Raw genomic sequence first — 26722 nt, forward strand, 5'->3', positions numbered from 1 at the left:
GGCTCCACCCACCGAGGAGTTCACAGGCCTGGAGGCGGGAACCCAAGTAGTCTAGCTCAGGCTCTGGAAGAGTCAAGTGCAAGTTCGAGTGTAGAGCAGACAAGTTCACGGGCAGTCCTGTGTCCAGGCTGTCCAGTGACTACCAGGTGGCTGGGTCGTAGCCAGTCGCCACTGGCAAGGAGGCAGACGGTAGTGGCCACCTGCAGGAGACCGGGAAAACGACCGGTGGAACCGTAAGGGACCGGGACAGGGTAGTGGCCCGCCGGAACCGAACCGGGGAGCCAACTGGATACCGGAGTACCAGGCAGGGTACTCAGACCCCGAACTAGGCTAGAAGCCACCATAATAGTCAAATTAACTGATTACGGTCTGGACCTCAGGGGTTCATTCCCACCTAAGTCCCGATTGAAGGCAACAGCCCAACCATTCCGGATAAGTGCCACCGCCAAGGGCAAGAGATCCAAAGGGCCAGCGTCTGCGGGCAAACGGGCTCCTACGACAGATACACGTTGGGGAGCGGACTACCGGTGTCTAGACACAGGAGTCAAGATTCACCCACAGAGGTGCAGGAGAAAGGCGGGCACCACCAACCTATTCTGGGAGAAGCTGCAGCCGGCTGCGGGCCCCGTTCATCACTCCGTTTGGTTTACCAGTGACTCCAGTGTCTTGTGTCAGAGTGAGTCCAGCAGTGCCATCAGGCACCGCGCCGCGCTGCACCGCAACACTACACCCTGCACCCAGGCCCCGGCCCGCCGGACCCCGGGAACAACATCCCCTACCCACGGAGTGGTCAACACCTAGCTGTACTACTACACTGCTCCCCGGGGGTCCCCACACCTTCACCGCAGCAGTGGTGTCTACAATCACCACAACCCGTGGGTGGCGTCACGAACTATCATTTCAAACCAAACAACCAAATCCCCGTGTGTAGCGCCAACTCCCTTGCAGAGCGACGTGACCCCCGGGTCTGTGAGAGGCTCGAGCCACCACTCGTAGTGCGAGCACAGATCCGAGCGGTTTGGTAGGCACAGCCGAGCCCGCGGGGCGGTACACACATTGAGTTTTTTCTCCTTGCAGATTTAAATCTGCATCATGTTAGTTCTTTCAACATTTTTGATGCAGATTTCTCCCATACTAATGAATGAAAAAAATCTGCACCAAAAAATGCAGTTAAACACCCCCCTCCACACATTTTTCCTGCCAAGAGATGCAGGAATGGTGCAAATATTTTTGCGCCAAATACAGTACTTAACGTGTGCACATACCCTAATAGGCCGTGATAACAAGTCACTTCTCTTTTCTATCCAGCACCCGGAGGGGGTCACGGAGGACATCATAGAAGCATGGAGACAGCACTAACCCAAAGTGGGGCACCAATTTTCACCTATCGGCTCAAATTTTTAATTTTCAGAATATAATAATTTTATTTTCAGAATATAATCCAGAATATACACTATACAGCACTCTCCACTTTGCTCACCTATAAAAAAAAGTCTGAATATTTTAATGTGTTAACCCTATATATATATATATATATATATATATATATATATATATATATATATACATATACATATATATACACATATACACTGAAGGCATCGCTCTGATCAGCACAAGAGATCGCCCCTAGGGGGACTAGTAAAATCAATGGAAAAAAATAAATAAATAAAGTGTTTTGTTAAATATGTAAAAATTAAAAAACGTTCAAATCACCCCCTTTGGCCCCATTAAAAGTAAAACAATAAAAAATAAATAAAAAATACACATATTTGGTATTGACACATTCAGAACTGCCCGATCTATGACAATATAAAATCAATTTATCTGATTGGTAAAAAGCGTAGTGAGAAAAAAGTTCCAAACACCAAACTTACGTTTGTTTCGTTGCCGCAACATTGCATTAAAATGCAGTTAAAGACGATCAAAACATCACATCTACCCAAAAATAGTATAATTAAAAACGTCATCTCAGTATGAAAACAATTCTAAGTCTCGGAAAATGACAAAGCTGCAATTTTTATTTGTTTATTTATTTATTTTTTTTACAAAATTCTGAATTTTTCACCAGTTAGATAAAAGTAAAAGTATACATGTTTGGTATCTACAACCTTGTACTGACCTGGAGAATCATAATGCAAGGTCAGTTTTACGGTATAGTAAACATCTAATATATAAAGCTGAGTGTGTGCGTGTGTGTGCGTGTGTGTGTGTGTGTGTGTGTGTATGTCCGCTAAAGGAATCCGCACCGTCGCATTTACAATCACAAAATTTTGCGCAGACGCCTCATGTGACCCAGGAGCATAGTAGACTATGTTTTGACAGGAAAATTTAACCCCACGCTTTACAGTTACTCTCCAAAAAACCTGCCTCCATTAAAGTGAATGGAGCCTGGAACTACAGGTTATTAATAGCAGCTGTGATTGCTGTAGAAACAAAGGACATTGTTAGTATAAGAAGCTTATGTGTGAGGTAATAAGATGTCGGTGGGGAGACAGATAGAGAGAGAGAGAAAAATAGAGAGACAGACAGGGAAAGAGACAGAGAGATAGAGACAGACGATGAACGAGACAGACAGGGAAAGAGACAGATGGATAAATAGACAGACCTGGAAAGAGACAGACCTGGAAAGAGACAGATGGGGAAAGAGACAGACAGAGACAGGCAGACAGGGACAGAGACAGGCAGAAAGAGAAAAAGACAGACAGAGAGACAAAGACAGATGGGGAAAGAGACAGACCTTGATAGAGACAGACGGGGAAAAAGACAGAGAAATAGAGACAGACAAGGAAAGAGACAGACAGAGACAGGCAGACAGGGAAAGAGACAGAAAGGAAAAGACACAAAGAGATGGACAAAGACAGACAGGGAAAGATACAGGAAAAGAGATGGGGAGACAGACGGGGAAAGAGACAGACCTGGGAAAAAGGCAGACCTGGAAAGAGACAGATGGTGAAAGAAACAGAGAAATAGAGAGACAAAGAAAGAGACAGACAGAGACAGGCAGACAGGGAAAGAGACAGACCTTGAAAGAGACAAACCTGGAAAGAGACACGGGGAAAGAGACAGACCTGGAAAGAGACAGACGAAGAAAGAGATAGACGAGGAAAGAGACAGACAGGGAAAGAGAAAGACGGGGAAAGAGACAGACGGGGAAAGAGACAGACGGGGAAAGAGACAGACAGAGAAAGAGACAGACAGAGAAAGAGACAGACAGGGAAAGAGAAAGACGGGGAAAGAGACAGACGGGGAAAGAGACAGACAGAGAAAGAGACAGACAGAGAAAGAGACAGACTGAGAGACAGACAAAGACAGACGGAGAAATAGACAGATAAGGAAAAAGACAGACCTTGAAAGAGACAGATAAGGAAAAAGACAGACCTTGAAAGTGACAGACCTTGAAAGAGACAGACTTGGAAAGAGACAAAAGGGTAAAGAGACAGACGGGGAAAGAGACAGACAAACAGACAGACACAGAGATAGAGACAGAGATAGAGAGACAGACACAGAGATAGAGAGACAGACACAGAGATAAAGAGACAGACAGACACACCGAGATAGATACAGATAGACTGATATACAAGGACAGAGAGATAGAAACAGAAACACAAGGAAAGAGACAGACAGAGAGACAGACAGACAGCGACACACAGACAGAGACTGGGAGAGAGACAGAGAGACAGTTACTATCCCGAGCAATGCCCGGGTACTACAGCCAGTTGTAAATAAAATAAAATAAAAAAAAAACAATTGTGCAATTGCACTTTTGCAATTTCACCATTTTCTCAGTACACTATATGCTAAAATGAATGGTGTCGTTTAAAAGTACAACTCATCCCATAAAAAGAAAATCAAACCCTCACATGGCTATATTGATGCAAAAAGAAAAAAGTTATGACTCTTGGAAGAAGGGGAGGAAAAAAACAAAACGGAAAATCACCGGGGTGTAAAGGGGTTACAGGGTACCAACCACCAGGTTTTTGCCCCATAGACTAGAGGCAGTGCCATAAGGGAGCTAGTATGGTAATTAACATTATTCCTTTAGATGAGAAATCCAATACTTTATTGGAAAGGGGCTGCAAGCATTCTAGTGTTCCCAGCCTACGGCTTGGCGCCATTGTGTTTCTAAGGCACCTTCCCCTGTAGAGAGGTGTCTGAAGAATTAGGTTCCTAGTGTGTTCGTTCCCGCTAGCACATCAGTCTGCTGTCTGTCTCCTGATACTGACTGTTGTCTGTAGCTCTTATCCCGTCCTGCCAGTCTCTGAACTGAACCCTACTTGCCAGCCTTCTGTCTCCACTCCCACTCTGTCCTGCTTGCCCTTCCGTATCTGCGCACCTGACCTTCCGATCAGCTGCTGCGGTACCGGGAAATGCTCTGGAGTGGTACCTGGCCTCTACTGGCATCCTAGTCCATCCTCATCATCAGAGCCTTTGGTGAAGACTCAGTAGGCACTTAGTCTCTGTAGATTTGATGGGTTGTTACCGACATCTGGTGAGAAATTAATTTCAATAGCATCTTTAGAAATATATTTACTCAGAAGATTGTTGACATGTTCAATATTTATTTCACACTTTTTTTAAAGTAAATTTTTCATGTTTTTTTTATGCAGAAAATTCCATGACTATGGTAAAATACAGGTAAAATATATCTTTGTACCGTATTAGCCAGTAGAGATAAAAAAAGTTTGTTTTAAACAAACTTTTTTTATGGTAAAATATAAATCACACTGCAAATATCATGGCTGTTGTTATTATTGTGTTGTTGTTGTTTTTTTTGTTGTTGTTGTGCTATTTAAAAATGTAGTATTTTTTGTGTTTTCCCAAAGGCTTAAACAATTTATAAAACTAAGGTAATGGAATAAAAACACATACAAGTTATGGTATTTAAATAAAATGTATGAAGGAGCCTATCAGAGGTTTATATAGCGAATCTGCTTTATTGAATGTTGACTAGCATGCAGCAGAGCAAATGTCAACTGAGCTAGCCAATGAGTAAACAACGTCGCGTCATGTGACTGGACTGATGACAGTAGCGGCCATGTTTGTGTCGGGCAGAGTGTTCTTTCGTAAACGTAAAACAGAGGGGGGTTTTCTTCCAACATTCCCTTCGCTCTCTATGATCAATCAAGAACAGGTAGATCGTGATAACGCGTTCATTCTCTCCGGTAATATGGACGTTGTACTGGCTGAATGCCCTTTTTAAACATGGCGGCAGCTGCTCACGTGTCGCTGTGTAGTGGGCGTGCATGTTGCGATTCAGTCCACCAGGCGGCGCGTCCTGGCTGTCCCACGTGTTTCTTCGGGGTCATCCACAGGGAGAATGAACTGTGATCTGTGTTGACAGCCGGAGGATTCCCACCAGCGACTGATCACACGGGTCAGCGGACTGCAGGGGGCAGAGGTACAGTGCAGCACGTGGCAGGAGCAGGGCATGCTGGGAGTTGTAGTGCTGGGATGGCACTGCCATCTGCTGATATGTATTATTCTATAATCTGGGTGGGACAGATCCCGTATAGCGGGTGCCCTTGGGTGATGGAGTGCTGGTGCTTTGCTCCTGGAGGGCATCATAATAATATTAATATTTATATTTTGGAGTCCAAACAACTTTCTGATCTCGAATTCTAAATCTTATTATATTTTATTAGTTTAGACAAGTATGCAGATGCGATAAACAATGATAGTTTACATCTCATGAACCCTCTTGCGTATATTTAAGTAAATATATAAAATGTCCTTCCAGGGTGTACAGTCATGGCAGACATTGGGGACCTACACTAAACCCTGGCTGCCATGATGACACAATCAGATACAATCATGGCAGCCATCTGGACCTAACCATTGTGTTGCTGTGACCCTGGAAGACAGACGCATGTTGCCCATTTTTCACCCCTTATTTGCAGCATTCGGAAACTGCCAATGGCATCAATGAGGTTAAACTGCAGTGATCAGAGCTTGGACTTGTCGGCTGTACAGCACAGTCTGCACCCACGCTGTATGACAAAAAGCGCAAAAAATGCGAACACACTGGTCCAAGATATAATGCAAAATTATTTTATTATAAATAGAACAGGTGAAGGGGGAGTAAAAGTAGGAACATCACTAAGGGCAATACAAAACTGCAAAGATTAGTGCTGGTATATATCAGGCTATTGCATCAGACTATAGCGCAACAAGGTTATTTGTATTGTATTTTACAAAGGCAAGCATATGACCAATAGCTTCGCAATAGTGTCAGATGTAACAATTGTGCCAACCAATGTAGTTCCAATGTGTGTATAGTATTAGGCACACCGGAGAAGCAATGAGCTAAAACCCAAAGTATATATAGAGAAACAATAGAGAGGCCTATATAGTTCCAATATGTGTATATAATATAACAGTGAGGACATTAAAATGTGTGTGTGTGTGTGTGTGTGTGTGTATATAATAAAAATATATATTTCTTCATCGTTCCTTATGGGAGACCCAGACCATGGGTGTATAGCTTCTGCCTCCGGAGGACACACAAAGTACTACACTAAAAGTGTAGCTCCTCCCTCCGGGCTATATACACCCCCTGGATGACTATATCCAGCCAGTTTAATGCTTTGTGTTCAGGAGGTCACACACACACATGCATTCTCATCTGATTTTTGATTTTTCATTTTTGATTTTAAAGAATTGGAAGAAAAGCGGGTCCAAGCTGGACTCCCGGCATGTCCCTTCTCACCCCACTGTGTCGGCGGTGCTGTTAAGGTTGATTTTACAAGGCTGGAGCCTTACATGCCGCGCTCCTTCACCATCCCTCGGGCTCTGGCTTGAAGTGGGAACCATCACGGTTCTCACTGCTTTGCAGGAGACCGGTCTCCATCCGCAGCCCTTTCAGGACCCTGCTGGACGGAGTGCTCATCCCTCAGGGACCTGGCCCTGCGTCTCATAAGCTAAGTATTGAGACATTATTGGAGGGTCCCTTGTACGTTTATTGTGGGAAGAGTGTGTTTTTTAACTTGCTGTGGTTTCCGGCCGGTTCTCTGTTTTTTTTCCTGAGAACCGCGCCGAGGGTGCCTGCTTGTCGGCCGCATGTAAAAATTTAGGCCCCGGCTTCGGCTGCGGCCTAGTTTCGTTTTCACTGCCCCTGCATGTCAGTCATGCAGGGAAACAGTGTGGCGCCGCCCACCGGCCGTTCAGCAGAGGGGAGGACACTCCTCTCTGAGGAGATGTTTCCCTCCCCTGTATTTCTCCTTGGCCCTCCGGTTCCCGCTCCTGGACTAAACCCCGCCCCCCCTCCTCACTCCGGCGCCATTTTATCAGCGTTCTCACACTGATCGGCGCTGGCTGCTGCAGGTTCTGCATCTGTCTGGGGGTCCGAGCTGTGGAATCCGGAGGGCACACAAAACGGCCTGGTAAGCCACAACCTCTGGTTGTGGACTTTCTTGTACACTCTCTGGGGGTCATTCTGAAGGAGTGTGTTCTTTACTGCAGAGCCTCCACCTCAGCAGCATGTCTCTCACTAGGAGCAAGGCTGCAAGGCTTTACTCTATATGCACTGCATGTAAGCTCATACTGCCTGAACAGAGCACATATCCACATTGTGATGCCTGCTCTAACATGGTGGTGCCTCAGCCTGGAGTCTCCCCAGTGGTCCCTCCGGCTGCTCCGGCCCCGGTGGCTGAACCCCCGACTTGGGTAGCATCGTTTTCTAATGCTATTTCCCAGTCCTTTGCCGACTCCATGGGACAGCTGTCCCGGACTCTGCTGACCATGCATCAGCCCCCTTCTCAGGGCGCCTCTGCTGCTCCGACTCGCTCTGCAGAGCTCACAGAGGATTTTCCATCTGTTCCCAGACCCCGTCCTCCTAAACGGAGACGCAGGGACTCTTCTCCTTCCTCGTCCCACGGCTCTGATTCACGAGCTGAATTGCAGGGCGAGGAGGATGCCTTTACTGTGGGCTCGGACGCTACCTCTATGTACCCCATTGATTTATCTGAGGGTGATGCGGATGTTAGTGATTTGATTGTGTCCATTAATTCCGTACTGAACCTCAATCCACCAGTGTCAGAGGAACAAGCCTCTCTGGTAGAAAAACACCAGTTTACCTCGCCTAAGAGGGCAAGGAGTATGTTTTTTAACCACTCCAGTTTTCAGGCCACTGTGACCCAAACCCAGGGCCTGTCCTGACAAACGCTTTCCAAAGCGTAGTTCTGATGACCGTTTTCCCTTTCCACCTGAGGTGGTCAAGGAGTGGGCTCATTCACCTAAGGTAGATCCTCCGGTGTCCAGAATCTCAGCCCGGACAGTTGTATCTGTGGCGGATGGCACCTCACTTAAGGATTCCACTGACCGCCAGGTTGACCTTCTGGCCAAATCTGTATATGAGGCGGCAGGGGCCTCGTTCCCCCCCGTCTTTTGCAGCAGTGTGGGCTCTTAAGGCCGTCTCTGCTTCTCTGGCAGAGATGCATTCCCTCACCAGGGACTCTATGCCCGAAATGGTTGCCTTAACTTCCCAGGCTTCGGCTTTTTCATCCTATGCCATGTCTGCCATTCTGGAGGCTTCTCACCGCACGGCGGTGGCTTCCGCTAATTCCCTCGCGATCCGCAGGATCTTGTGGCTTCGAGAGTGGAAAGCAGACACTTCTTCCAAGAAGTACCTTGCTGGGCTCCCTTTTGCTGGGTCCCGGCTGTTTGGTGAACAACTGGATGAAATTATTAAGGAAGCTACTGGCGGGAAGAGTACTTCCTTGCCACAAACTAAAGCCAGGAAACCTGTCCAGGGCAGAAACCAGTCGAGGTTTCGTTCCTTTCGTTTCTCCAACTGGTCGTCCTCTAAGCCCTCAGCCTCGTCCACTAACTCAGCCAAGGATCGAAAAACCAGCTGGCGCACCAAGCCACGTCCTCAGAAGAACGGAGGAGACGCTGCCACTAAGGCAGCCTCCTCTTGACTATCTGGCCGCGCCAGCAGCGTCCTTAGTCGGTGGCAGGCTCTCCCACTTTGGCGACGTGTGGTTTCAACACGTCTCCGATCAGTGGATGCGGGATATCATCTCCCACGGCTACAGGATAGAATTCTCTTCCAGTCCGCCAAACAGATTTTTTCTGTCCACTCCCCCCTGCTCCAAGGCTGCCGCCTTCTCACAGGCCGTGGCATCCTTGCAGGCCAACGGAGTAATTGTTCCGGTTCCCGCCCGGGAACGGTTCAGAGGTTTCTACTCAAATCTCTTCCTAGTCCCCAAAAAGGACGGTTCCTTTCGGCCCATCCTGGATCTCCAGCTTCTCAACAAGCATGTTCAGGTGCGGCACTTTCGCATGGAATCTCTGCGATCAGTCATTGCCTCAATGACTCAAGGAGATTTTCTAGCATCCATCGACATCAGAGATGCCTATTTGCATGTGCCAATTGCAGTTTCACACCAGCGTTGGCTACGTTTTGCAATCGGAGAGGAACATTTCCAATTCGTGGCTCTTCCCTTCGGGTTAGCCACGGCCCCTCGAGTATTCACCAAGGTCATGGCAGCAGTGGTTGCGGTTCTGCACCTCCAGGGGTTGGCAGTGATTCCTTACCTGGACGACCTTCTAGTCAAGGCTTCATCCAGTGCAGACTGTCAGCGGAGTGTCTCGCTCACTCTCGCCACACTTGTTCAATTCGGGTGGCTTGTCAATCTGCCCAAGTCCACTCTGACCCCGACACAGAAACTTACGTACCTAGGGATGCAATTCGAGACTCTGCCGGCACTTGTGAAGCTGCCCTTAGTCAAACAGCAGTCCCTTCATCTGGCGGTGCGCTCTCTGTTGAGGCCCCGTCGTCATTCCATCAGACACCTCATGCAGGTGCTGGGTCAGATGGTGGCGTCAATGGAAGCGGTTCCCTTTGCCCAGTTCCATCTGCGTCCTCTGCAGCTGGACATTCTCCGCTGTTGGGACAAGCGGACCTCTTCCTTGCACAGGCTGGTAACTCTGTCGCCACAGACCAAGAGTTCTCTTCAGTGGTGGCTTCAGCCCCTCTCTCTGTCCCAGGGACGCTCTTTTCTGATCCCGTCCTGGGTGATTCTCACCACGGATGCCAGTCTATCCGGCTGGGGAGCAGTGTTTCTCCACCACCGAGCACAGGGCACTTGGACTCCGTCCGAATCAGCCCTCTCGATCAATGTGCTGGAAATCAGAGCTGTGCTTCTAGCCCTCGTAGCCTTTCACCACGGGACTCGCAGCCGCCTAGCTATGTTGGAGGTATCCTTCAGTAGACGGAGGACTCCAAGTCCACCATATCCGCAGTCCACATCCCAGGCGTAGAAAACTGGGAGGCATATTATCTCAGCTGTCAAACCGTGGACAGCGGCGAGTGGGCCCTGCATCCGGCAGTGTTCCGGTCAATCTGCTGCAAGTGGGGCACCCCGGAAGTGGACCTAATGGCATCTCGGCACAACAACAAGGTCCCGGTTTACGTGGCTCGCTCCCACGACCCTCAGGCCTTGGCAGCGGACGCGCTGGTTCAGGATTGGTCCCAGTTCCGTCTGGCTTACGTGTTTCCCCCTCTAGCTCTCTTGCCCAGAGTCCTGCGCAAGATCAGGATGGAGGGCCGTCGGGTCATAATCATTGCTCCAGACTGGCCCAGGCGAGCTTGGTACCCAGACCTGCTCCGTCTGTCCGTAGAGGTGCCGTGGCATCTCCCGGACCGCCCAGACCTTCTCTCACAAGGTCCGTTTTTCCGCCAGAATTCTGCGGCTCTCAGATTGACGGCGTGGTTCTTGAGTCCTGGATCCTGACGGCTTCCGGCATTCCTTCTGAAGTCATCTCCACTATGACTCAGGCTCGGAAGTCTTCCTCGGCCAAGATTTACCACAGGACTTGGAGGATTTTCCTGTCCTGGTGTCGCTCTTCCGGCCATGCTCCTTGGCCTTTTTCCTTGCCGACCATCCTGTCTTTTCTACAGTCCGGTCTCCAGCTAGGACTGTGCCTCAATTCCTTCAAGGGACAGGTCTCGGCTCTGTCAGTGTTGTTTCAGCGGCGTATTGCCCGACTGGCCCAGGTGCGCACCTTCATGCAGGGCGCATCTCACATCATTCCTCCATACCGGCGGCCTTTGGATCCCTGGGACCTTAATCTGGTCCTCACGGCTTTACAGAAACCCCCCTTTGAACCTCTTAGGGAGGTTCCTTTGTTTCGACTCTCACAGAAAGTGGTCTTTCTGGTGGCCATAACTTCTCTCAGGAGAGTTTCTGATTTGGCTGCGCTGTCTTCGTAGTCACCCTTTTTGGTTTTTTACCAAGACAAGGTGGTCCTCCGTCCGACTCCGGACTTTCTCCCTAAGGTGGTGTCTCCTTTCCACCTTAACCAGGACATTTCATTGCCTTCCCTTTGTCCGGCCCCTGTGCATCGCTTTGAGAAAGCGTTGCATACTTTAGATTTGGTGCGGGCGCTCCGGATCTATGTGTCACGCACCGCTGCTCTCAGGCGGTGCACCTCTCTTTTTGTACTGACCACAGGTCAGCGCAAGGGTCTCTCGGCTTCTAAACCGACCCTAGCTCGCTGGATTAGGTCGGCCATCTCCGACGCCTACCAATGTACTCAGGTGCCTCCCCCGCCGGGGATTAAGGCGCACTCGACCAGAGCTGTCGGTGCCTCTTGGGCTTTCAGGCACCAGGCTACGGCTCAGCAAGTCTGTCAGGCTGCCACTTGGTCTAGTCTGCACACCTTTTCAAAGCACTATCAAGTGAATGCTCATGCTTCAGCAGATGCGAGCTTGGGCAGACGCATCCTTCAGGCGGCTGTCGCCCATTTGTGAAGTTAGGTTTTGCCTACTTCGCAGTTTCTGTTTATTACCCACCCATGGACTGCTTTGAGACGTCCCATGGTCTGGGTCTCCCATAAGGAACGATGAAGAAAAAGGGAATTTTGTTTACTTACCGTAAATTCTTTTTCTTATAGTTCCGACATGGGAGACCCAGCACCCTCCCTGTTGCCTGTTGGCAGTTCTTGTTCCGTGTGTTTTCACCGGCTATTGTTGTAGACAGAGGTTCCGGTTGTTCCGGGTTTTACTCTATCTCTACTTATGGGTGGATGTCCTCCTTCAGCTTTTGCACTAAACTGGCTGGATATAGTCATCCAGGGGGTGTATATGCTCGGAGGGAGGAGCTACACTTTTAGTGTAGTACTTTGTGTGTCCTCCGGAGGCAGAAGCTATACACCCATGGTCTGGGTCTCCCATGTCGGAACTATAAGAAAAAGAATTTACGGTAAGTAAACAAAATTCTCTTTTTTTATTTGTGCTAAATTAGAACAAAAACTGTTTCTTAAAAACAAAAATAAATAAAAAAAATATATATATATATTTTTTTTTTAAGCAAGTCAGTTTTTGTTCTAATTTAGCACAAATATATATATATATATTTTATTGTATTTTATATATATATATATATATATATATATATATATATAATGTAAAAAATACAATAAAATATATATATTTATTTGTGCTAAATTAGAACAAAAACTGACTTGCTTAAAAAAAATTATATAAATATATATAATATTTTTTTTAAGAAAATCAGTTTTTGTTCTAATTTAGCACAAATATATATATACAGTTAGGTCCAGAAATATTTGGACAGTGACACAATTTTCGCGAGTTGGCTCTGCATGCCACCACATTGGATTTGAAATGAAACCTCTACAACAGAATTCAAGTGCAGATTGTAACGTTTAATTTGAAGGTTTGAACAAAAATATCTGATAGAAATTGTAGGAATTGTACACATTTCTTTACAAACACTCCACATTTTAGGAGGTCAAAAGTAATTGGACAAATAAACCAAACCCAAACAAAATATTTTTATTTTCGATATTTTGTTGCGAATCCTTTGGAGGCAATCACTGCCTTAAGTCTGGAACCCATGGACATCACCAAACGCTGGGTTTCCTCCTTCTTAATGCTTTGCCAGGCCTTTACAGCCGCAGCCTTCAGGTCTTGCTTGTTTGTGGGTCTTTCCGTCTTAAGTCTGGATTTGAGCAATTGAAATGCATTCTCAATTGGGTTAAGATCTGGTGATTGACTTGGCCATTGCTGAATGTTCCACTTTTTTGCACTCATGAACTCCTGGGTAGCTTTGGCTGTATGCTTGGGGTCATTGTCCATCTGTACTATGAAGCGCCGTCCGATCAACTTTGCGGCATTTGGCTGAATCTGGGCTGAAAGTATATCCCGGTACACTTCAGAATTCATCCGGCTACTCTTGTCTGCTGTTATGTCATCAATAAACACAAGTGACCCAGTGCCATTGAAAGCCATGCATGCCCATGCCATCACGTTGCCTCCACCATGTTTTACAGAGGATGTGGTGTGCCTTGGATCATGTGCCGTTCCCTTTCTTCTCCAAACTTTTTTCTTCCCATCATTCTGGTACAGGTTGATCTTTGTCTCATCTGTCCATAGAATACTTTTCCAGAACTGAGCTGGCTTCATGAGGTGTTTTTCAGCAAATTTAACTCTGGCCTGTCTATTTTTGGAATTGATGAATGGTTTGCATCTAGATGTGAACCCTTTGTATTTACTTTCATGGAGTCTTCTCTTTACTGTTGACTTAGAGACAGATACACCTACTTCACTGAGAGTGTTCTGGACTTCAGTTGATGTTGTGAACGGGTTCTTCTTCACCAAAGAAAGTATGCGGCGATCATCCACCACTGTTGTCATCCGTGGACGCCCAGGCCTTTTTGAGTTCCCAAGCTCACCAGTCAATTCCTTTTTTCTCAGAATGTACCCGACTGTTGATTTTGCTACTCCAAGCATGTCTGCTATCTCTCTGATGGATTTTTTCTTTTTTTTCAGCCTCAGGATGTTCTGCTTCACCTCAATTGAGAGTTCCTTAGACCGCATGTTGTCTGGTCACAGCAACAGCTTCCAAATGCAAAACCACACACCTGTAATCAACCCCAGACCTTTTAACTACTTCATTGATTACAGGTTAACGAGGGAGACGCCTTCAGAGTTAATTGCAGCCCTTAGAGTCCCTTGTCCAATTACTTTTGGTCCCTTGAAAAAGAGGAGGCTATGCATTACAGAGCTATGATTCCTAAACCCTTTCTCCGATTTGGATGTGAAAACTCTCATATTGCAGCTGGGAGTGTGCACTTTCAGCCCATATTATATATATATATAATTGTATTTCTGAACGTGTTTTTGTAAACAGCTAAAATAACAAAACTTGTGTCACTGTCCAAATATTTCTGGCCCTGACTGTATGTGTGTGTGTATGTATGCATGTGTATATATATATATATATAATATATATATATATATATATATATATATATATATATATATATATATATATATATATATATAATTGTGCTAAATTTCTTTCTTAAAAAAAAAAAAAAGATATAAATATATATATTTTTTTTAAAGAAAGTCAGTGTGTGTTCTAATTTAGCATATATATATATATATAATATAATATATATATTGCGTCATTTATCCTTATCTTTGCGCCTACTTGACGTAGGAGTCACACCTGATACATATATATATATACCACAATTAGAGACTTGGGATGGTGCATTTCCTCAATATCATTATTTTATTAGTTTCAAAAATATTAAAATCATTTTCCATTAACATACATATGTGCAAAACAAGGTCACAAAGAATTTTTTTCTCACTGGACTTGCTCCAATACCACTGTTATAGGTTATATGGCTGCACTGGTTTGTTATTGGCATATATCTGCCTCTGTAACTACACTTAGTACTTTGTTTTCCCACCTCCTTCTGGGTGTACAGGTGTACTTAGATACTGCTCCTAATGTCTCCCCAAACTTATCAATTAGTGCTGTGAATTCAATGTTTCATGGCGGGGTTAATTCTCCTGAGCAGTATTATAGTGCAGCGCAGCTCTTACTAACCTGTGTGAAGTTCAATGTGGTTGTGCCGTCCTTGGTCCCGACGCGCGTTTCCCTACTTCTTCAGGGGACGTGTGCCTATAATGTTGTGAGCTGTGCCTTTATATATCGGTGCTTTGAATGAATAATTCCCGTCACCTGTGTAGTGACGTCTGTGGAGTTTCCCTTTGTGACGCGTAATCACTCCTACTTCCGGGTTGGCGTGCCGATTCAGAGTTCCGGCATTTGGAGCGCACGCTGCGTGTCAACCACCACGGTATTGCTACCATGGAGACCGAAAATGCGCATGCGTGCCAAGTTTGCCGTAATGTCAGAATCGGCTCCCTGGATAGCAGGAGCGATCACGCGTACAGGGTAGTTTTATTATCTAAGGCTATGTGCGCACGTTGCGTAAATTCATGCAGTTACTCTGCGCTTTGTAGCGCAGCGTAACTGCATGCGTCCTGCGTCCCCTGCACAGTCTATGGAGATTGTGCAGGGGCCGTGCGCACGTGGCGTTTTAGAGCGCAGCGCTTCGGCTACTGCCGAAGCGCTGCGCAAAAAGAAGTGACATGTCACTTCTTCCGTGCGCTTTGCCGGCAGCTCCTGCTCTGTCTATGGCAGGAGCTGCATGCAGAGGGCACGTTCTCGCCGGCATCATGCGCTTCAGAACGGAGCTTTTCAGCTGCGCTCTGAAGCGCACCTTTTACGGTGCTGGGCTAGTACGCAACGTGCGCACATAGCCTTACAGCTGCTAGTGGTGTCGGAGGGTTAGATGTTAATAAATTAGCAATAATGTCTTCCTGTTTTTTATGTAATTATTGTTGATGCTCCCAACATAGTTAGTAGTTAGTCTGGGGGTTTTTACTATTCTTAGTTTTTACCTCTGTTAGTTCATATGGTGGTATTAACTGCATTTTGCTAGTATGGGTGGGGAACTCATTTATTATTATTATTATTTTAGTTTTTTATATATGTATATATTTTTTTACATCCATATATATTTTTTTACTGTTCTTTTATTATTTGTTTATGAATTTTTGTAATCTCTATATATGTGTCAGCCAGTTATTGCTGTACTTATTATTATTGTTGTTTTTCTTTTTATTTTTAATTTTGTTGTTTATACTTATTGTTAGTGTCAGTCTTTTAATTAGTTTTATAATCTTCGAACATATGCTAGTTGTAGTAAATCTGTTTTTTGGAGGTTCATTTGCTATCTCCTTCATATATATGTTTCTAAAGACCTTGTAGTGAGTAATCAGTTTTATATTTATAGTGAATGTAGTGATTAGCCCCTCTAATTTCCCCCCTCGTCTAGCTACCGGCTTCTATCAAAAAACTACCCCTTACTTATTCAACTACTAATTCTCTTCCTACCAAAAACATCAATTCAACCATCACAAAACAGTTATTAAGAGATATCAATTATTACATGCAATGGAAGATGTCCTTTTAAATTTCATCTGGAGAGGGACTAGCCGTTTCTCCTCTTTTGGATCCGTTAATTCTTTTTCTCTCTTTCCTGTTGGAAAGTCCAAAGTTGTCAACACTTCTTCCATAGAATATTCAAGGCCCCATCCTTGTCATGTACATTATAGATTGATTGGATTCTGGGATAAACAAGAAAAGATGGTTAATGCCTATATCAATAACTACACCCCATTTGGGGCTCCTACGGTTGACCACCTGCTTAAGCTGTCCTTAATCACTGTCACTGCACCCTATATATATGGTTTAGATGTTAAACATATGTGTATATGCATAGACATGAAAGTGACGTTAAAACCCGTACTAAAAAACTATCAAGATATATATATATATATATATATATATATATATATATATATATATATATATATATATATTATATGAAAGCCTATAGTTCCAATATGTGCATATGGTTTAGTCAATGGAAAACCAATAGGGGTCTAAAAACTCCAAATAAATACATAGGATGTGACTAATCGGATTAAGCAGATATTCTAAACAGATTATGAGATTATGCTAGGCAAGAAACAATATCACCCCAATGGTAGTGGGGATACAGCACAATCATGGGAATAGAAATACATGTAGTCTCCGGTGGCTACAGAACATAACACAAGAGTGGAAAGATATTTACCTTGTTAGATAGTACCCATGGAGAAAATGCGCATTTCGGCAAGAGCCTTCATCAAGGGGCATGTATGGAGTGAGCTCAGCTTTGTCTGTTCCATGCTGGATTCAGTGGGCCGTTCTTCTGCAGTTGTTGCAGCCCGGGGCCTGAGCCGGAGCGTCTGGGGCCCATAGTGGAAATTGACTCCAGGGGCCACTCTATGGTTGTATGGCAATACCTGTTAGCCATTATCCCCGTTATAGTGGAGCGCAGCATACAGCAATGAGGTTCAGTGGTCGCCAGTCTTTGATAAGCTGGTGGCCATTTTAATGCCACTTATATGAGCCATGCGTGGCCTCTAATAGACATGTGGTCGTTCTAACAACTGCGCCTAAAGGCAGACCCCCTCTATATCCAGCATGAAGGACCCTGGGCCCGGCGGAGGATCATCCAGTGTCCCGCCGTGTTTGGCTTTGTCAGGTGCTGGCACTGCCTCTGCTGAGCATATAATTGGTACAATCCAGGGGTTTACCGCCATCTTCAAAACAGCAAGTAACTTCTGTCACAGATGTATCATTGGACTGTAAAGCGGCCATAAACTGTTCTTGTACAGGGGCCCTTTTCTTTCTGGGTCCCCCCCACTGCTGCTGAACGTGATAGTTTCCCAACCGGTCAAGAATCATGAGTTGGGGGTTGCTTTTATGATGGGTGATAAAAACTGAGATATCCTGACCCCAGCACAAGCCAACTATTCGAGATTTATTATGATTGCTGTGGGATCTAAACATGGCTGAGCAAGCGGGGAGCTCCAGGAGCAATAGTGCTGGAGGCTGCTCGTGGCTGTGCATGGATATTAATTATATGCCTTTTGTTATGAAGCAGCTTGGTTTATTTGCCGGACCTGTGCTATAAAGATTACATTCCTTACGTGAACTTTCGTCCCGGCTGCTTCCTGCCAAAAAAAGTTATTGAGCAATTCTACACAGTAACCAGATAATAAGGGTCCTTGTTATACCAGTCGGTTATTAACGGGGGTGTTTAGGGTTTGGATTAAACCATGCTACACACCTGCTTCTGGAAAAGCCGGGTGACAACCGCTTGTGCAGCATTGCAGATTTTTTTTCCAGTTGCACAGATTTTTTGGGGGAACTTAATGTGGTGCTGGACCCATATATACTGTGTATATATAGCCTGGACCAGGGGTGGACCGGTAATTTTCACGAGGGGCCAAATGAGAGACCGTGACTGTTGTGGAGGATGAACCAATAGGCTGAAATTAATTCTGCTCATTATTAATATTAACATATTACTCGTAAGTAATTATTATAATTGCACATTTTTGAAATTGTATCACTCAATATTGAGCAGAATTAAGCATGCTGCCTGCCCTTTATATGTAGTAGGCGTCCCCGCCTATCTCCATATACAGTAGGAGCTCCCTTATACTGTATACAGTAGGAACCCTCGCCTAGCCCCTTATATATAGTAGGAGCCCCCACCTAGCTCCCTTATATATAGTAGGAGCCCCCACCTAGCTCCCATATATACAGTAGGAGCCCCCACCTAGCTCCCTTATATATAGTAGGAGCCCCCACCTAGCTCCCATATATACAGTAGGAGCCCCCACCTAGCTCCCATATATACAGTAGGAGCCCCCACCTAGCTCCCTTATATACAGTAGGAGCCCCCACCTAGCTCCCTTATATATAGTAGAAGCCCCCACCTAGCTCCCTTATATACAGTAGGAGCCCTCACCTAGCTCCCTTATATACAGTAGGAGCCCCCACCTAGCTCCCTTATATATAGTAGGAGCCCCCACCTAGCTCCCTTATATACAGTAGGAGCCCCCACCTAGCTCCCTTATATACAGTAGGAGCCCTCACCTAGCTCCCTTATATATAGTAGGAGCCCCCACCTAGCTCCCTTATATATAGTAGGAGCCCCCACCTAGCTCCCTTATATACAGTAGGAGCCCCCACCTAGCTCCCTTATATACAGTAGGAGCCCCCACCTAGCTCCCTTATATACAGTAGGAGCCCCCACCTAGCTCCCTTATATATAGTAGGAGCCCTCACCTAGCTCCCTTATATATAGTAGGAGCCCCCACCTAGCTCCCATATATACAGTAGGAGCCCCCACCTAGCTCCCTTATATATAGTAGGAGCCCCCACCTAGCTCCCTTATATATAGTAGGAGCCCCCACCTAGCTCCCATATATACAGTAGGAGCCCTCGCCTAGCCCCTTATATATAGTAGGAGCCCCCACCTAGCTCCCTTATATATAGTAGGAGCCCCCACCTAGCTCCCATATATACAGTAGGAGCCCCCACCTAGCTCCCTTATATATAGTAGGAGCCCCCACCTAGCTCCCATATATACAGTAGGAGCCCCCACCTAGCTCCCATATATACAGTAGGAGCCCCCACCTAGCTCCCTTATATACAGTAGGAGCCCCCACCTAGCTCCCTTATATACAGTAGGAGCCCCCACCTAGCTCCCTTATATATAGTAGAAGCCCCCACCTAGCTCCCTTATATATAGTAGGAGCCCTCACCTAGCTCCCTTATATATAGTAGGAGCCCTCACCTAGCTCCCTTATATACAGTAGGAGCCCTCACCTAGCTCCCTTATATACAGTAGGAGCCCCCACCTAGCTCCCTTATATACAGTAGGAGCCCCCACCTAGCTCCCTTATATACTGTAGGAGCCCCCGCCTAGCTCCCTTATATACAGTAGGAGCCCTCGCCTAGCTCCCTTATATACAGTAGGAGCCCCGCCTAGCCCCCTTATATACAGTAGGAGCCCTCACCTAGCTCCCTTATATACAGTAGGAGCCCCCGCCTAGCTCCCTTATATACAGTAGGAGCCCCCGCCTAGCTCCCTTATATACAGTAGGAGCCCCCGCCTAGCTCCCTTATATACAGTAGGAGCCCCCGCCTAGCCCCCTTATATACAGTAGGAGCCCCCGCCTAGCCCCCTTATATACAGTAGGAGCCACCGCCTAGCCCCCTTATATACAGTAGGAGCCACCGCCTAGCCCCCTTATATACAGTAGGAGCCCCCGCCTAGCTCCCTTATATACAGTAGGAGCCCCCGCCTAGCCCCCTTATATACAGTAGGAGCCCCCGCCTAGCCCCCTTATATACAGTAGGAGCCACCGCCTAGCCCCCTTATTTACAGTAGGAGCCCCCGCCTAGCCCCCTTATATACAGTAGGAGCCCCCGCCTAGCCCCCTTATTTACAGTAGGAGCCCCCGCCTAGCCCCCTTATATACAGTAGGAGCCCCCGCCTAGGCCCCCTTATATACACAGTAGGAGCCCCCTTATATACAGTAAGAGCCCCCTTATATACAGTAGAAGCCCCCGCCTAGCCCCCTTATATACACAGTAGGAGCCTCCTTATATACAGTAGAAGCCCCCGCATAGCCCCCTTTTATACAATAGAAGCCCTCAGCTAGATCCTTTATATACAGGCACACATACAACACACTTTCTGTTGTTTCAGGAGATGGCATAGCCACAATAGTCAGACCCTGATCCCATCTTCTGCATTGAAGCATCTAATGAGCGTGTAAAAAAAAAAAGTAACTGTGAAGGGAGAAGGAGGAGGTGAGCTTTGACACTGCGTATTGTAATTGGCGGATTTTGTGTTATGAGCTGTGTATACAGATATCAAGAGGGAAGTGTACCCTCTATGTGCTACATTGGAGGCCCACCAACAAGTAAAGCTCTCGCTCTACAGGTCTCAATTTCCCTTTAAATGAATATAACATGGAAGGCCTATCATCAGAATATTGTTTATTATCAGGATCCAATCTGTTGTTTATTTGCTGTTTGTTTAAGCAGCAAGCTCTTATCACTGCTTGGACTACAGTGTCACCTGCAGGGCAGTCTGACACTCCACCTCCTCTGATTAACACCTCGCTGTTATTGTACAATCTCTATACAGCGCCTGGTGTCGGCGGTAGCAGCTTTCTCCGCTCTGCTACATGGCTAAATCTAAATATTCTGATTGTGTCAGAACGGCTGCAGCCAGTAATCTAAGTGATACATCATTGGATTCAGGATCTCTTTGCCTACATCATGCTGCTCGCAGACGAGGTAACAAAAACCTGCTGACAGATTCCAATTTAATGAAAAATTTTCTTAGGGTAAGAACAACAAATCCAGGATTTATACTCCCCTGTGATTCCAATGGATAAATGCTGGGATATGTCGGGTTATCTAAATATTGTAATCTTCTCTTAGAAAAATGAAGGCTGAGGATGAGCCGACGCTGGCGTCCACCAACATCACCCCCGTGCAGCAGATAATGGCTTCCTCCGCGGGCGCGCTGCTGACATCGCTCTTTGGTAAGAATCTGGTTTTGTATCCGAGTATCCTGCGACATTTCTATATGACACTTCCCTGTTTGGCTTTTTAGTTGCCCTCAACATATGATGCAAAAAGTGATGGCCGGTTATAATCGAGCTCCTGATATACTATGTACGTTACCTAACTTTGTCATTCCTTCTTCTAGTAACGCCTTTGGATGTTGTAAAGATTCGTCTTCAAGCTCAAAGCAAACCCTTCACTAAAGGTGAGTATTATATCTGTGCACGTAAGGACCCTATACAGATCGCCACCTCCAAATACCCTCCAAAATGTGAATTCCCTCTCTTGTGCATTAAATTTAATGCTTGAGACCAATCTAAGCGACGTGGTGCCCATCGTCCCCACCGCAACGCCATTCTTGGTGACGATGGCTTACCACCATTGTAGCAGTGAGGAAACTGAAGTCCCCCATCACTGCCATCTTTGTACTCCCATGAATCCCAACCAACAGCTGGACAGCGAAGAAGGTCCCGACTTTTACTGCATTTATATATTCTACTCATTTATATAGCGCTATTAATTCCACAGAGCTTTTCAGATCTGATCATCACTGTCCCCATTGGGTCTCACAATCTACATTCCCTATCAGTATCAGTCTTCGATTAAGGACGCAGTTTGTCCGAAACACGTACCTATTCTCATATACTGCTATAATGCATGTATTTTAACATGGAAGGATGACTTTTAAAACTCTTTTGAAATAAAGAAGAATTTTAATTTAAAGCTGAAAAAAACCTTTTTACCTTTCTGACATTCCCTATCTGTATGTCTTTGGAGTGTGGGAGGAAACCCACGCAAACACGGGGGGGAACGTAGGATGTGAATCCAGGATCTCAGCGCTGTAAGGCTATGTGCACACGTTACTTTTTATGTGCTTCTTTTCTGCATATAAAAAAGCATGTTTTGGCAGGAAAAAAGCAGCTACAAAAATGCACATTTTTTATTGTGTTTCTGCATTTTTTTACGTGTGGTTTGTTTTTTATTGTTTTGGGGGTTTTTTTGCAGTTATTCCTGGCAATTTCGGGATTTCAGGCACTGTACCCCTGCAATTGCTGCCGGGCCTCCAGCTGATGTTACAGCCAGGACCCGGCATTCACTGGCGATTGGGTCCCTGTAATGCGATCACAGGAACCTGAGCAACCCTGGGTCATCACAATGACGACCCCGAGTTACTGACCTATGGAAAGCCTCACAGACCATGCTGTATGCATGGATTTGTGAGGCTTAGGGGTACTTCTCACATAGCGAGATCGCTGCTGAGTCATGGTTTTTGTGACGCACCAGTGACCTCATTAGCGATCTCGCCGTGTGTGACACTGAGCAGCGACCTGGCCCCTGCTATGAGATCGCTGCTCGTTACACACTGTGCTGGTTCATTTATTGGACGTTGCTCTCCCGCTGTGAAGCACACATCGCTGTGTTTGACAGCGAGAGAGCAACGATCTGAATGTGCAGGGAGCAGGGAGCCGGCGTCTGGCAGCCTGCGGTAAGCTGTAACCAAGGTAAATATTGGGTAACCAAGCGAAGCCCTTTGCTTGGTTACCCGATATTTACCTTGGTTACTAGCGTCCGCCGCTCTTAGGCTGCCAGTGCCGGCTCCCTGCTCCCTGCACACGTAGCCGGAGTACACATCGGGTAAATAAGCAAAGCGGTTTGCTTATTAACCCGATCTGTACTCTGACTAAGAGTGCAGGGAGCCAGCGCTAAGCGGTGTGCACTGGGAACCAAGGTAAATATCGGCAAGCGCTTGGTCACCAAATATTTACCTTAGTTACCAAGCGCAGCATCGCTTCTAGGCGTCGCTGGGGGCTGGTCACTGGTCGCTGGTGAGATCTGCCTGATTGACAACTCACCAGCGACCATGTAACGACGCTCCAGCGATCCTGACCAGGTCAGATCGCTGGTAGGATCGCTGGTGCGTCGCTAAAGTGTGACGGTACCCTTACTGTACAGATATAATCCCCTGTAGTGATAAAGCATTGCAGGGGATTATAGGAACACAGAAACAATTGACATACTTTGGGCATGCGTTTTTTCTTGCAGTATTGATTAAATCTGCAAGGAAAAATGCATTAAAAAATGCAAAGTGTGCACAAAGCCTAAGACTGCAGTGCTAACCACTGAGCCACCGTGCTGTTTTTTTTTTAGTCCAAAAATTTAAAAAAAAATTTAATTTCTTTGTCGCTCCATTGGGAGACCCAGACAATTGGGTGTATAGCTTCTGCCTCCGGAGGCCATACAAAGTATTACACTCAAAAGTGTAACCCCTCCCCTCTGCCTATACACCCTCCCGTGCCTCACGGGCTCCTCAGTTTTATGCTTTGTGTGGAAGGAGGCACACATCCACTCACACATCTCCATTTTAGTCAGCAGCAGCTGCTGATTGTATCGGTTGGAAGAAAAGAGGGCCCCCACGGTGCCCCCGGCATGCTCCCTTCTCACCCCACTATGTCGGCGGTGGTGTTAAGGTTGAGGTACCCATTGCGGGTACGACGGCCGGAGCCTCATGCCGTGTTTCCTTCTCCATCCCTGAGGGCTCTGGTAGAAGTGGGATCCGAAGCGGTCATCCAGGTTCTGGGACCGTGCTCCCTCCGCAGCCCCTGAGGGAATCTGCTGGACAGGAGCTTATCTATCTTCAGGGACAGGGCCCTGCATCCATGAGGTACTCTGTGTCCCCATGGGGACTGTGTATGGAGCGCCTGGGTTCCGGACGCCGCAACTGTATGCTCAATTGTGAAGACCGGGGACTACCGCGCCGACCGCGCCTGCTTGTCGGCCGCGGTATTAAATTTAGTCCCCGGCTTCATCGCGGCCTAGTGGAAAACTCCCGCCCCCGGGCCTGTCTATCAGAGATAGGGGCGGGACAGCCGACCTGACGTCGGATATGAGGGCCGGGGCATCCTGTATGCTCCCTCCCCCCTCTCTGATCACTGTGGGGACCCCAGATTCCCGCACTTTTCCTAACGCCGCCCCTGGCTTTACTCCTCCCCTGAGAGCTCCGGCAGCCATCTTTAGGACATTCTGCCGGTGGAGAATCACACAGAACAGCTCTGCAGCTCTGGGAGACCAGGCAGGGAATCTGGAGCGCACACACCCCGCTTTTTAGCGGTCGGTAAGCCGCACCGGTCACTCGGTGTTGGTCCCCTCTGGTGCCGGTATAGATACGTATATATATACCTTTCTGTTCGGCCGGGCTGTATACCCTTTTTTCTGTATACCCTCAGTGATCACGCTCCTAGGACACAACAGCATGTCGGTCACAAGGAGCAAGGGCACTAAAGCACAGGTTTTTTTTGCGACATGTACCTCTTGTAGGGCCATGTTACCTGCGGGTTCCACCTACCCTCACTGTGAGCAATGCTCGACCCCTGTTACGCTTGCTCAGCCGGAGCCTCGGTCACTAGTGGGCCCCTCGGCTCAGGCAGACCCCCCTGTTTCTACTGTCCAGGTGGCAGCGACTGAGTTTGCAGTTTTTGCTGACAAGCTCTGAGTCACTCTCACAATCCATGGCTCAGTCTATGGACAAATGGTCTGCCAAGTTGCTGGAAGCCCTGCAGTCCAGACCGGTCCTTACACAGGCCCCGGACCCGGTTAGATCGGCACCTCCAGGTCCCTCTGGGTACACCCCGGCCGGGGTGGGCCCCAGGTCTCACGTGGAGGACTCCTCCATGGACCACAGTCCCAGACCAGCTAAGCGGGCTCGCTTGGAATCATCCCCGACTTCCTCACGCTGCTCGGGTTCCCAGCTTGAGGACTCTCTAGAGGACGAGGCGGAGGTCGCAGCTCAGGGCTCGGACCCTGATGTTGCTCTCAATCTTGATACACCTGAAGGGGACGCCTTAGTAAATGATCTTATCTCGTCCATCAATCAGGTGTTAGATCTATCTCCACCGCCTCCACCTATAGAGGAGTCGGCCTCTCAGCAGGTTTCCCAAACGTATACGGAGTGCATTTTTTGATCACTCTAACTTCAGAGATGCTGTCCAGAAGCCCAGAGCGGTTCCGGACAAGCGCTTTACTAAGCGCCTTACTGACACACGTTACCCCTTCCCCGCTGACGTAGTTAAGGGTTGGGCTCAATGTCCTAAGGTAGATCCCCCAGTCTCCAGATTGGCGGCTAGATCCGTGGTTTCGGTTGCAGATGGCTCATCACTAAAAGATGCCACTGACAGGCAGATAGAACTCCTGGTGAAATCCATCTATGAGGCCACGGGAGCGTCTTTTGCCCCGGCTTTTGCAGCCGTGTGGGCACTCCAAGCTATCTCAGCTTGTCTGGCTGAGATTAATGCGGTCACACGTACGTCTGCCCCGCAGGTTGCATCTTTAACCTCTCAGGCGTCGGCGGGGTGCTGACGGCTCTTCAGAAACCGCCTTTTGAGCCGCTGCGTGATGTCTCCTTATCACGTCTTTCGCAGAAAGTGGCATTTCTAGTAGCAGTTACTTCTCTCCGTAGAGTGTCGGAGCTTGCAGCACTGTCATGCAAAGCCCCCTTCCTGGTTTTTCACCAGGATAAGGTGGTTCTCCGTCCTGTTCCGGAATTTCTCCCTAAGGTGGTATCGCCTTTTCATCTCAATCAGGATATCACCTTACCTTCATTTTGCCAGTCTAGGTAGGCAGGTCCTTCAGGCGGCGGTTGCCCACCTGTAAGAGGGAGTCGTGTCGGCTCTTGTTATAAAGGTATTCTTTTACCCACCCAGGGACTGCTTTTGGACGTCCCAATTGTCTGGGTCTCCCAATGGAGCGACAAAGAAGAAGGGAATTTTGTTTACTTACCGTAAATTCCTTTTCTTCTAGCTCCTATTGGGAGACCCAGCACCCGCCCCTGTTCCCTTCGGGCTAGTTGTTCTTTTGTGTACACATGTTGTTCATGTTCAATTGTTTCATGGTTTTCAGTTCTCCGAACATCCTTCGGATTGAATTTACCTTAAACCAATTATAAGTTTCCTCCTTCCTGCTTTTGCACCAAAACTGAGGAGCCCGTGAGGCACGGGGGGGTGTATAGGCAGAGGGGAGGGGTTACACTTTTGAGTGTAATACTTTGTGTGGCCTCCGGAGGCAGAAGCTATACACCCAATTGTCTGGGTCTCCCAATAGGAGCTAGAAGAAAAGGAATTTACGGTAAGTAAACAAAATTCCCTTCTTTTTTCTTTTTTTTTTTATCACTTTGGTTTTAAACATTTGATCTGTAAAATAGAAAATTAATCCGTAACGAGGAGAAAAAAAAAAAAAAAGCAAAATGCCAGAATTGCTGTTTTTCAATCTCTGAATCTTCCTCTAAAAATGCAATAAAAAGTGCTCAAAATGTGCTGGATAAATAAGAACATCAGCTCATTGAGCAATGACGACAAAAAAAGCCATCGTGCACCTTCAATAATGAAAGGACTTAGAAAATGACAACACAA

The 26722-nt window shown here is 46.9% G+C and overlaps 1 protein-coding gene across 1 annotated transcript in view; it reads left to right on the forward strand.

Annotated features, from left to right (window-relative positions):
* The first annotated feature begins 5273 nt into the window (after positions 1-5273).
* SLC25A40 (solute carrier family 25 member 40) overlaps positions 5274-26722 on the forward strand; it is a 57035-nt gene continuing 35586 nt past the window's right edge. Inside the window, exons 1-3 of the mRNA XM_075315610.1 lie at positions 5274-5401; positions 21195-21298; positions 21466-21525. Coding sequence (XP_075171725.1) covers positions 21199-21298; positions 21466-21525 — 160 coding nt within the window. The 5' untranslated portion in view covers positions 5274-5401; positions 21195-21198. The remainder of the gene's footprint in view (positions 5402-21194; positions 21299-21465; positions 21526-26722) is intronic.

Source organism: Anomaloglossus baeobatrachus, chromosome 6, assembly GCF_048569485.1.
Source record: "Anomaloglossus baeobatrachus isolate aAnoBae1 chromosome 6, aAnoBae1.hap1, whole genome shotgun sequence".
Classification (NCBI taxonomy): Eukaryota; Metazoa; Chordata; class Amphibia; order Anura; family Aromobatidae; genus Anomaloglossus; species Anomaloglossus baeobatrachus.